This window comes from Podarcis melisellensis (genome assembly GCF_964234715.1).
Source record: "Podarcis melisellensis genome assembly, chromosome: 1".
NCBI lineage: Eukaryota > Metazoa > Chordata > Lepidosauria > Squamata > Lacertidae > Podarcis > Podarcis melisellensis.
In genome coordinates, this window is record NC_138528.1 from 125,695,005 (window position 1) to 125,707,833 (window position 12,829).

General features: G+C 40.5%; 1 protein-coding gene across 17 annotated transcripts in view; it reads left to right on the forward strand.

Moving 5' to 3' along the window:
* Positions 1-12,829, forward strand: part of ABI2 (abl interactor 2) — a 52,880-nt gene that overhangs the window by 8,603 nt on the left and 31,448 nt on the right. For all 17 annotated transcript variants that reach the window (XM_081884091.1, XM_081884102.1, XM_081884096.1 and 14 more), the window contains exon 2: positions 12,151-12,318. In XM_081884091.1, the coding sequence (XP_081740217.1) occupies positions 12,151-12,318 (168 nt within the window). The remainder of the gene's footprint in view (positions 1-12,150; positions 12,319-12,829) is intronic.

Sequence of the window (12,829 nt, forward strand, 5' to 3'; positions counted from 1 at the left end):
GCTTTTTAAAAACAAGCAAACAAACTTGCTAATGTCAAAGATTTGTGTGCAGTAAAAATCACTGTGCACACCTAGACTAAACATATTCCAACTGACATATGAAATTGCTGAGTGTGTGAAATACATACATAGAAAATACCGTGATGTGCAATTTTTTGAGGCAGTACTTAGATTAAAATCTAAATTTAAGTACTACAGTTTATTTGCGATGTATTAAATTGATAATATTGGACATCTAGACACTTGAATCTGTTCTTTATGAATAAACTGAATCAGGGGACTGATTTCATTTTTTTAGGGGCTAGACTACATTGGCATTGTCTAAAAAGGCACAAGGGATATGCAGTCTATGACCCAAGGCTGCTTGACTTGTCAGGATGCCCTTTTCACTGAAGCACACACACACACACAGGCTTGGTTTAGCATAGTACAAATGAAATGTGATTGGCTTTATATAGATGGTAACATTGTGGAGGAGACAGTACATATTTCCTCATTGTTTCTGGCATGAGGAAAGACCAGCACTAGCTGGGAGGCTCAGGAAAGTATCATTACCCTCCGCAGAACTTCCCATGTGCTGTTGTCTGCCTCTTTTGGAGGAGTGAGTTTGGAGCCACCTATGAACCACCTAGTCTTGTGGGAAGACCCAGCTTTCTCTGAACTGTGTTTAAGCCAGGCTGCTGAGCCCCTTGGAATACAGCAAGCTGAGCATGGCTCACATTTTAATTTAATTTAGTTTTTGTTGCTTAACTTTGGTTTTGCTTTATGTATTAATGAACTTAATGAACTTATCATATGTTTGTTGAATTACATTTGTTTTGTTTGACATTATTGAAAGGTTTTGCAACTTTTTTTCAAATATTTTGATAATTAGCTGATGGTTGGGAGATACTTTGAGCATAGGAAGAGTCTGCTGGGCCTAGCATCCTGTTCTCACAGTTGCCAGCCCAATGGCAATGGGAAGGCCAAAAGCAAACCGTGAGTGCAACACCACTCTACCCATTTGCGATTCCCAGCAACTGGTATACTGCCTCCAACAGTGGAGGTAGAAACAGCATAGCCATCATGGGCACAAAATCCTGTGGAGAAGTGACATACAGTGGTACCTTGGAAGTTGAACGGAATCTGTTCCGGAAGTCCATTCGACTTCCAAAATGTTCGGAAACCGCGGAAGTTGCATTGGACATTCGGGTTCCAAAAAACATTCGCAAACCGGAACACTCACTTCTGAGTTTGTGGCGTTTGGGAGCCAAAACATTCGACTTGCAAGGCGTTCACGAACCAGGGCACGACTGTATATCTAAACTTAAACTAGTAGCCTGCTTTCAGGTACTGTTCATGAATTGACTTTAAATATTAAGCTTATACTATTGAGGTTTCAGGATAGTTTATACTTATGGTTAGCAACCTATTCTTGAGCAAGACATGAATTTACCAATGAATTTACCAATTAAAGCACAGTTTAGAAGTCAAGAAACAAATATTTATTCTACTAATTCTACTAAATTCAATAGTTTCTCAGGAAACAGTCTAAATAATAATAGTCTAAATAAGACTATTGCCTGAACTGTCTCGGGCAGAATGTGCCAAATGCCAGTTTTTGGAAATCACAAATGGATAGAGTGCTGTTGAACTCAGCTCTTGCTTGTGTACAGGATTCTGAACTGGATCTACCACTGGCTTGATACACTATGCTCTTCCTATGTTCTTATGTTAGGATAGTAGCTTTGGCAAGAACAGCTAAAATAATCTCTTGCCATGCCCCTTGTGTACATGATGTAATCTCCAATTTAGTAAATTTGATTTATTGGAAGTAATAGATTCTGCATACTTGACAGAAATTTCCATCATCTGTTAGTCTTTCATCAAGCAAGATAAGTAGAATTTCTGACTTCTAATTATAGAAGATGATAAACTTTTAAGATAAAATATGAATATATGACAATGGGATATAAATCCACATTGCTACAAAAATAACTGCAACTTAACCTATGCTCTTGCTTTGCATCCTGATTTTTTACTATCCATTTTTAAATTAACCCAGAATGCTTAGCAGGCTTCTAAACATCAAATTACAGTAAATTTGCCTTTTTGCATTTGAAAATGGAATGAACAGGGTAGGAGTCTATCTCTATTGGTGCTGATATTTATATTTCATATGAATAAATGTATTTGACTGTCTCTTTTGGCTGCTGTTGGTTCTCAAATTATGCTACTATATAGGTGTTTTGCACAGCTGTTTAATACTGATTTATGACAATACTATTTCAAAAAGAATTGTTCAGATACTAACTTATTATTTGGAGTATCAGTACTCTGAATTCTATTCATTTGCTTATGTTGTAGGAGTTGTGCCTACAACACATGTTAATCTCTGTGGCTAATTTCTTTTGGTTTTTAAACAGGAAGTGGCTCACCACTGTGGTGAATATTTAGTTGCAGCCTGTGCCTAGATTAGAGTTATCTGACAAACTCAAATGTTCTTCAAAAGTCAGTACAGTTTAGTTGAAAATGTAGAGCCTAGCATCCTTATTGAATATATGTATAAAATAACAGAAAAAATACAGTTAAAATAACAATACAATGCCTAATAAATAACAATACTGTAGATGAAAATTAATTGAGCCTGATTGGCCAAAGATCTAAAACGCTTAAAAAGTAGGTAGCCAGTAGATGAATGGACTTAATTGTCAACACAGCCTGTAAACTAGGTATTAGTGGAAGTTTTTAAGGAGACAGTATTTGGTTGTTCAGAGGCTAGTTCTCTATAGCAATCTCTTAGTGTTGACTAATTATTTGGGCCTTGGATACTGCAACAAAAGCATATTGTTATAAATATAAACCATTATGTAGAGCATGGGTAGGCAAACTTAAGGCCTGGGGGCCGGATCCGGCCCAATCGCCTTCTAAACCTAGTCCGTGGACAGTACGGGAATTAGCGTATTTTGACATGAGTAGAAATGTCAAGTAGAAAATGCATCTCTGGGTTATTTGTGGGGCCTGCCTGGTGTTTTTACACAAGTAGAATGTGTGCTTTTATTTAAAATGCATCTCTGGGTTATTTGCGGAGCATAGGAATTCGTTCATTTATTTCCACCCCAAAAATATAGTCTAGCCCCCCACAGGGTCTGAGGGACAGTGGACTGGCCCCCTGTTGAAAACGTTTGCTGACCCCTGATGTAGAGCTTCACGTTTGGGTTGTCCTAGTCATTGATAAGACATTGAAGAGGAATTGAACTTCCATTTGTCCGGCGCTGCCTTAACATAAGCACTCCAAATAGGAGTATAATAAAAATGGTTTCTGTTGTGGTTTGCACAGAAACTTGAAATAAGTGCTGGTGGTTTGCTGATTTCATACTTTGTCTTCATTACTATGAGGGATCTTTTAAAACAATGTTAAAGCATATGTGTTTGATGTTTCCTAGTTGAATTCTGTCATGGTTAAAGACTTCTCTTTCCCCTAATATGCCGTAATTAAAACTTGCGGTTACATAAAAGTTTGTCAGACAAGAGTGTTTCCATTACCTCTGCAAATCTAGCAGTGGGAGAGGAATATTCCAGCAACATTGTAGAATATGTGTGATAGAATTTGTAGACAAGTTGATTTGTTCCTAAAAAAATATAGGTGCTGAAGTATGGTTTCCCCCTCTCTTTAGGACGGGGGTTATTGGGTTGTTTTTATTTTGATTATATATTTTGATTTTGTTCTGTGAACCGCCCTGAGACCTTCGGGTATAGGGCGGTATATAAAATCAATTAATAATAATAATTTTAAGTCACAACACCATGTTTTTTGGTGCCTCTTAACATCTGATATCCCTAGACTATTAAACTGAAAATTACTTTCTTAATTCACACATGTGTTACTTTAGATGATGTAAGTTAGTTGTGCTACTAGAATTTTGCAAAGGAAAGAGTATTAATCTGGAGAGAGTCTTAATTTGCTAGAGCAGACTTGTAAATAGCTAAGTGCTTGGATGCCTGTGGCAAGTGAAATTTGTCTGCATGACATAAGATGAGTTTGAATTTCTTCTAGTCATAAAAAGGCACTAGCTGTCTCTTCTCCTCTCTCTTTCTGGAAGACCATCTGCTCTGAAGAATATCATACCCTGTTCACCATTGGGTATATATGTGGTCTCTGTAGAAGAATTCAAATCCCTGTTGAGTTTGTATTGTACACCTGTCTCCCACTCTCTATGATGTGCAACTAAGCTGTGGTCGCAGCCTGATTTGTCCCACTTAGGATTGTGTGTTTGTGTCCCAGCAGGGGACACCCCCATCGTTCAGCCCGGACACTGAGGCCCAGCTCTGAGGGTTCCCTGGCAGTTCCCTCACTGTGAGAGGTGAGGTTACAGGGAACCAGGAAGAGGGCCTTCTCGGTAGCAGTGCCTGCCCTGCGGAACACCCTCCCATCAGATGTCAAGGAAATAAACAACTATCTGACTTTAGAAGACATCTGAAGGCAACCCTGTATTGGGAATTTTTTAATGATTGGTGGGGAATAATAATAATAATAATAATAATAATAATAATAATAATAATAATAATATATTATTATTATTTTCCCCACCCAGAGTTCTCCCATTACAACCTTTGCATTCAGACTCAGATTCTTCTGCAACAATTCCAACTATTGCTTAATAATATTTTTTCAGCAGTCCTGTCCCCATCCCCCTAGACCAGATGGCTGCTTGGGATAAACCATCTACTTGGCTGAGATTACACCTGTCTGCTATCATTGGTTGTATTGTGAACACTGCTCACTTCAAAGAGATTTGTGCAGTCATTTTTCCCAGGTCCTGCAAACATGTGGCTTCTGCTCTCATTTGAGTCTTATTTTCTCTGCAGAAACTTCTATAGTCAATGTTATGCTCTCCATATGTTGTTGGACTATATCTCCCATCAGACCCAGCCAGCATAGTCAGTGATGATGGGATGGGAGTTTATACTCTAAACAATATCTATAGGGCACTATATTGACTTCCCCTGCTGTTCTGTCCTAAGCAGGGTTCCCGCCTGGGGGATGAGGATGTAGCTAGACCTAGGGTGTATGCTAAGCACAAATTCCAGGGATCCAGGGTCATGTACTGCTAGTCCCAGGTCAAGTAAGCAAAGGTCTAGCACAAGTCAGGTGCCAGCAAGACATGGTCATATAAAGGAAGGAGGGATCTAGGGAAGTAAAGTTAGGCAAAACAGAGGTTTAGGTTGAAATGCAAGCAAGCTGGGTAGCACCCTAGATAGCTCCTCGTGGCACCTAGGCAGGAAGCCAAACAAGGCAAACTTAAATGTTGTTTTAACACCAGCAACTGAACCTTAAATGGGAATGCACATTCCTCTAAGTAGCTAGCTCCGCTCATGATGAGTGGAGCCTCTGTTCTTAAAGGAATGTAGAGGAGGCCGGGGTTCTTTTGTGGCCTCTGAGCTGAAGTTACTGGAGTCTGAGGACGGCTATGTGCCTTTTCCAGGCACTAAAGGCTGTGGCATAATGTAACCCTCCTGCAAAGGCATGTATGTCAAAGACTGGTTCTATAGGTGAATCCTTTTCCCAGTCCATCATGTCCTCTGTATCCATGGCCTTTTCCCCCTGAGAATGTGGCCATTAGAGCTGTCAGCAATGCCGACTGCATTAAGAATTTTTGGTTGGAATAAAACAGCATTGTATACTGACTCTAACAGTCCATTGATGGTCTTAAAGTCATTACCTTATTTATTATTTTTGTTCTTTAGTAGTTGGGGGCGCTACAGTCCCCCCACTTTCAGGTTTTGTTCGATACCCAGGTGTGTTGGCATCAAGGGCAATGAACTAGTTGACCAGGCTGCCAAGATGGCGAGCTGCCTTGCTTTAAATCATAAAAATGTACCACCAAGAGACTTTACTTGTACAGTATTCATTCATCCATTCATTGCATTTGTATCCTTTTTCACTACCTCCCATTTTTAAGTCCAACATGAAAGACTGGTGGCAAGAGCTGTGGGAAGGCCAGACAAACTGTAGGTTTTGAAAGCTGAAACCTGTACTTCATTTGTGGTTAGCCACCTTACTTAAGAGTTGAAGGAAGAAAGTTGTCTTGACAGCACCAGGTTTGAAGGCTGCCAAACTGCTCCTCCAAATGCCACCTGGATGGTCCTTAGGCAGCATGGTGGAGGCAAACTGCAGTGGGGGGAAGTGGAAAAGAGCGGCATTAGACACCCAGAAGCACAAAGGGGGGGGGCAGCTCAAAATAGTACTGTAAATTGATTTTTTCAAAATAGCCAAATACGCTTTTAGCATAGTTAAATGCCAAGCTTTTTTGGTAAGACATTCAGGTCTCTTTCTGGATCTCTCTTGAGCATTCTAGCCTTTACCTGGAAAACAGAGAGAGCCAGGCAGGTCAACTGTTGCATGTAGCTTTCCATGCCTTCTCAGGCCTAAAGGGGTAAGGGCTTAGGCACTATGAAGTGCCTTGACAGTTTGGCTGCACTCACTTCATTCTTGTGAAAGATGCAAGGGGAAGAAGAGAAGGATGAGGGGTTGCAACTTAGGCAAGTGGGATGGGTGATGGGTGAGCATTGCCTCAAATCTTATTTGCAATGCTGCAGATACACTTTGATGCTAACATACCATGGCATTTCATGGGTTTTTGGCTGAGGCATTTTTGTCTAGTGTCACAAATAGAGTGGTGGTGCTATTAGTAAAACAAATCCCTATCTAAAGAAAAGGCTTCATTGTGCAGCTATTTCATTGAACTGGAGCTGTCTTTGTTCACACAGAGAAAAACTTGTAAACACGGATTAAAATACCTCAGTGGACAATTTAAGAACAAATTGTTTCCAAGCATGGAAGAATGTAAAATCGTACTTGTCAGAATTTGACCTGCTTTTATTCTTAAATTCTATGCTAGACAGTTTCTGTTTGTAGTCCTATTAGTAAGAACAGAAAATTCAGTTGCTAAAGGTTTCTGTTGGATTGATCCTTGCCCATCTTAAAGTTTAGGACAACTTTTGTACACTCTTGGGTGAGTTGATGTTTGGCAAATAGTGCAGTTTCTTTAAGGGAAATAAAGGTCAGTTTGCCCGGGGAAAAGTCACATAGGTTTTTAGGAGCTTTTCAGAAAAAGAGACAGAAGCATGGTAGTGAATAGTTGACTTGAATGAGAATGTAGAAAGTGGAGAAACCCAGAGATCAGGAATGGGATGGGCAGATGAGTCATGATAATAGGTAGTGATTGAAGGGTCCCAAGAGAATGGCGAGTGTTGAGACAGAAGGGGTTGCAGTATGTGAGGGTTATGTGGAAAAAGCATTGAGGAGCTGGGAAAATTAAGGAGATGTTGCATGCACTAAAAGGTGGCCTAACAGTGATTCTTATAAATAAATTAGAAGTGTTGAAGAAGCCTACATGTAAAGTATATAATAAAATCAAATCCGGCATGACTATCAACTGCTTTTAACCTTTCCTGATGTAAGAACAGTTATTGCCTGTTACTGCTTTCTGCATAAAAGGCAGAACCATTTAGAACCTTTAATTTATTTATTTTAAAAATACTGTGTAAGCTTCAGTCAATCATGCACACAGTGAAACTAGGTATTTTATTGCATGACATTCACATTGCCCATACTTTTCTCTAATTCATTCAGGTTTTTTTAATGAGTGCTCTGAAGTGCTGACTTGTTACAATAGTTCTTAATGGCACGCGGGTGGCGCTGTGGGTTAAACCACAGAGCCTAGGACTGCTGCCAACCTAGCAGTTCGAAAGCACGTCAAAGTGCAAGTAGATAAATAGGTACCGCTCCGGCAGGAAGGTAAACGGCATTTCCGTGCACTGCTCTGGTTCGCTAGAAACAGCTTTTTCATGCTGGCCACATGACCCAGAAGCTGTACAACGGCTCCCTCGGCCAATAAAGCGAGATGAGCGTCGCAACCCCAGAGTCGGTCACGACTGGACCTAATGGTCAGGGGTCCCTTTACCTTTACCTGCTCCTTTAGTACACCCATTCATGAATGCTTACTTCGTCCAATCCAGCCCTCTCTCTCTGTAGATCTCTGTTGTGCTATAGTGGAGGTGAAGCTGTGTTTTGAAGTGGGATGAATTGATGTTACCTTGCCACAAAACCAGAGCTATAGGGCAGTTTCCCTATAGGGTTATAGTCTCTGATCTTCAGTGGTAGTGTGGCAGATTTCACCCTTATAATCACCGCTACAGGCCTAAAGTGAAAATGACATATAACTGTGAGGTGTGGAGTCTCCGTTACACATTAAATTTATTGCAGATGAGTGAATTGTGGGTGAACTACTACCTTAGCCCCAACCTCTGCTAAACATTCCAGGCCCGGTGTCTAGGCTCTGACAGACGTACAAGTTAGGAGGCTGAGCTGCATTGTGTGGCTGTTGTATTTTGGGCGCCAGTGAGTCAGATTTTCCAGCCTTTCCTCTGATCCTCGAAGGAGGGGAGAAATTTGTTCAAACTGTCAACATGGCTCAGAGAGCTTACAAGGCCACAGACATGGCACTTCATTTATGAGGGCATGGCATTTATTTTTGCTCCCTCTGGTGAGTCCATGTTTAAATGTTATATATCTTGGTATGGAGAAACTTTCATTTTGAGAGTGGTTCCAAACCTGTTGGCATGGGGCACACATTCTGGTGTTGGAGGAAACAAAATGTAGCAGTGTATCACCACCACTCCTAAGCCAGGGGTCACCAGTGTTGTGCTTGCAGGCATATATGTGCATGTAAGTCTCTGGTACCCACAGGGTTTCCCAGTGCCCCCACCCCCCAACTGTGCTGGAACATGAATCTGTGATTGCAGTAGGCAAAACTGGAACAATGCTGCTGTATGGTTATCTGAGAACGCTCTGGAGCTGGCAAAATGAACACTTTTTAAATACAATTTTTATTAATTTTTTGTTTACAATTTCAGATAAACATTTTACATCCTTAAGATATCAGTGACTTCCCTTCTTCTCTTTCCATGGTTCATTTAGCATTTCTTTTATCCCTGAATATTTTATACAAAAAAACTATACCAATCGATTTTCCATTATTACATCCATCAAAACTTATTTACACTGTTGAATTTATCTTAGTGCTGCCAGCGTTTTCAGCTGCACACAATTATTTTCCATATACTGTATTCAATAAACATTTTCCAATCTTCTTTAAACATATGTTCTTCTTGTTCTCTTATTCTATATGTTAAGTCTGCAAGTTGTGCATATTCTGTCAACTTAAGTTGCCAAGCTTTTTTGGTTGGGACCTTGCTCATTTTCCATTTGGGTACTAACAAAACATGGGCCACAGTTGTTGCATGCATAAATCACCTTTTCTGACACCTGGGAATTTCAGTCTGAGTTATCCCCAACAGAAAGGACTCTGTTTTTTGGGGTGGGGGTGGGGAAGTAATTTCAAACATTTTTTTCATTTCATTATGAATCATTTCCCCATGCTCTTTTACCCTTTTACATGTCCAAGCAAAGTGAACAGTATTAGTTGCTTTCGTCACCTTGTTATAGGCATGACCATGTGTTTGTAAGTGCTTTCGGTCATCTTTGCAATAAAACTTGTTCCATGGTGCTTTATAGCTTCTGGCTTCTCTGGGAACAAGTTGCTTTGCAGCACTGGAGAGGACACGTAGCAGGAATGATTGCATCAATAGCCCCCCACATTTCACTGTTCCAAAATGAGGCTAGGGCCATGAAACAATCCTAAGCCTTGTCAACCATAAAATATGCTAGCGCATTAAAGGATCTGTTGATAAGCAATAGCAAAATTGTAGAGAGATGGGGTTGCAATTATTTGCCTCACTTCGACAAAGTTAACGGGTTAAAGCAGGGGCATTAAGGAAAATGGGCTGTAGCCCCTCAAAAAAAATGCCTGCTATAAAGATAGTTGCAGAATAGAGTTTCAGTTGCATCTGATGAACTTGGTGCTTTAGAAACAGATAACCAGATGGTCATTTTTTCTGTTTTCATCCAAATGGACTCTGACTGTTTTCACGCTGAATCATATTTCTGCTGTTGCCAAAACTGATTTCACTGGTTACTTTAAAAAGCAAATTACTAGCTTTGAGTTGAAAGATGACTACACGTTTGGCTTGCCGTTGACTCTAGAAATGCTGCTTTTGCTAAAAACGGAGTGCTGATTTATTGACTGCATTCACTTGGCACTGGTTGGAATAATAGATACGGGAAGGGAGGATGTAACCTTTGCAAGTTTTGAAGATTATGTATTTCTTAGCTGGTGTTCCCTTAAGTTAAGTTTTGAATAGCTCACAGCTTCTTTTCCCTCATATTTTCTTTTCTGTTACTTGAAGCAGAACAAACCATGTCATGAGGCACATGGCTAGTCATGAGATACATAGTACAAAGAGGAGGATGTTCTCCTGCCAGCTATATAGGGGGATATGTGACACTTCAGATGCTCTTGGACTTCAGCTCTTAGCAGCCTCAGCCCCGTGAACTATACACTTTGTATGTTTTATTCAGTCTATGAATTGTTGCTTGATTTGAATACAGGGGTACCTGGGGTTAAGTACTTAATTCATTCCGGAGGTCCGTACTTAACCTGAAACTGTTCTTAACCTGAAGCACGACTTTAGCTAATGGGGCCTCTTGCTGCTGCCACGCCACTGGAGCACTATTTCTGTTCTCATCCTGAAGCACTATTTCTGGGTTAGCGGAGTCTGTAACCTGAAGCGTATGTAACCTGAAGCGTATGTAACCCGAGGTACCACTGTACAGGACATTGGGGAGATTTAGTTAGATGCAGCAAACTGGATATCAGGCATCCGTTAAATATTTCACTTGGTACAGGGTGACCTGGCATAATGCTAAGCATAATGCTACATAATACGCTACATGGTACATAACGCTAAGCCGTGGCTTAGACTACAAACAAGCAAACATTGGCATTTCCAGGCGGAAGATCACAGCCACTGTACTCATCTCGTTCCCTGGTTGCTGTGCTACATGGCATTAAGACATGGTTTGACTTCACATCTGATCCTGGACTTCTGTTTTTAGCTTATCTGGGGAAAAACCAATCACTAATCAGGGTTTGCATGTAACAAAAAGCCAAACCACGCAGCAGCATAGCCAAGGAAAGGCACTCAAGCAGCCGCAATCTTCCCTCCAGGAACCTGGTTATTTGCTTGTTTGCACGAAGCCTGGTTTGGCTTCCCATATGTACAAGTGAAGCCAGTATCTTGTGAATATTGTATAGAAAATGCTGTTTAGGTATTCAGGAAGAAACCGCTTTGGAGTTCACTTGAGTTAGGAAGGGTAAGAGTGATAAATCGATGGGTTTCCCTGCCCCTTTTCCTGTATTTATATTTGCAGTGGTCATGGTAATCTATGTTAGACTAAAACCAGGGTGCAGTATTTCATTCATATTGGTCAATTTGGGTATAAATGAATGTGTCCAAAAAGGGCACAAGAAATATCTCCAGAGACTTGGGCACCAAAAAACCTGTTGTGGGCAGGATATCCGCTATAGTGCATCACAACAATTTCCAAAATATACTTCAAAGGTTGAATTGTGGTATTTGGAGAGAGTGATAGGTGGTGCACAGATTACACTTGCATGTACACCTGTCCTCGTTGACTGAGAAGTTTGTGTTTATTATCTCAGCAAACTAGGCAACTTTTTTCTCAGTTGTTGTTGTTGTTAGAATCTATATATCGCCCTATACCCAGAGATCTCAGGGCGGTTCACAGAACAAGATCAACATAAAACACCACAATCTATATAATCAGTGTTTTTTTCAAAAAAAATGTTTAGGGGTACTCTCATTTTCCTACTCATATTGAAATACTGCCCCTCAATGAGGCCAAATTTAGATTCACAAAATGTGTACAGTAGTGGTATGCGTACCCCTGCGCCCCCCCAGAAACTGTATATAATCAAAATAAAAACAACAACCTGATAACACCCACCCACCAATTTACATTTATGTGTAAATACTGCTCTCTCCAAGGTCTCTGGGTGACTTTTCCATGCCATTAATCTGTAAAATGAACGGGAAGTGGGGGTGGAAGAGGAGCTGCCAGATATGAATGTACTCTGCGCATTGGCCCAAGGTGTGGGAGGGTTCAGAGAGAGAATGTCACATGTTACCTCAAAGTAGTTCATATGAAAATGTTGCATTTCTGATTATTTTGCTTTTCCCTTTCAGTCAACAGATAAGCAACGGGCCCTAGAAGAAACCAAAGCATATACAACACAGTCTTTAGCTAGTGTAGCCTATTTGATCAACACCTTGGCCAACAATGTTCTACAGATGCTGGATATCCAGGCATCCCAGCTTAGGCGTATGGAATCTTCAATCAACCACATTTCACAAGTGAGAAAACTTGTTCTTTATGTTTGCTTAGTTTGTATCAAGCACCTAGTGTGGTACAGTGGATAGGATGGGACCCAGATCATAGGGGGGGGGATCCGAATTCAGTCCACTAAATGCATTTGATGACCTTGGACAAATCAACATCTTCACAAGGTGGTTGTGAGGATGAAATTGTACAACCTTCATGTGGTGGAAGGTTAGGAAACTCATAGAGATGTTGCCACAGATACAACTTGAAAATACTGTATTTTTCGCTCTATAACACACGCCCGACCATAACACGCATGTAGTTTTTAGAGGAGGAAAATCCATAGGCATGCCACCTGTAGGCATTTCCTCCATAACACGCACAGACATTTCCCCTTACTTTTTAGGAGGAAAAAAGGGAGTGTTATGGTGCAAAAAATACGGTAATTTGACTTATCAGTATGATCCGGAAAAACTACCTTACTGCAGTTTGCAATAGCAGGTCAAACTTTCTTAAAAAGTAAGATGACTTGTTTTCTTTTTG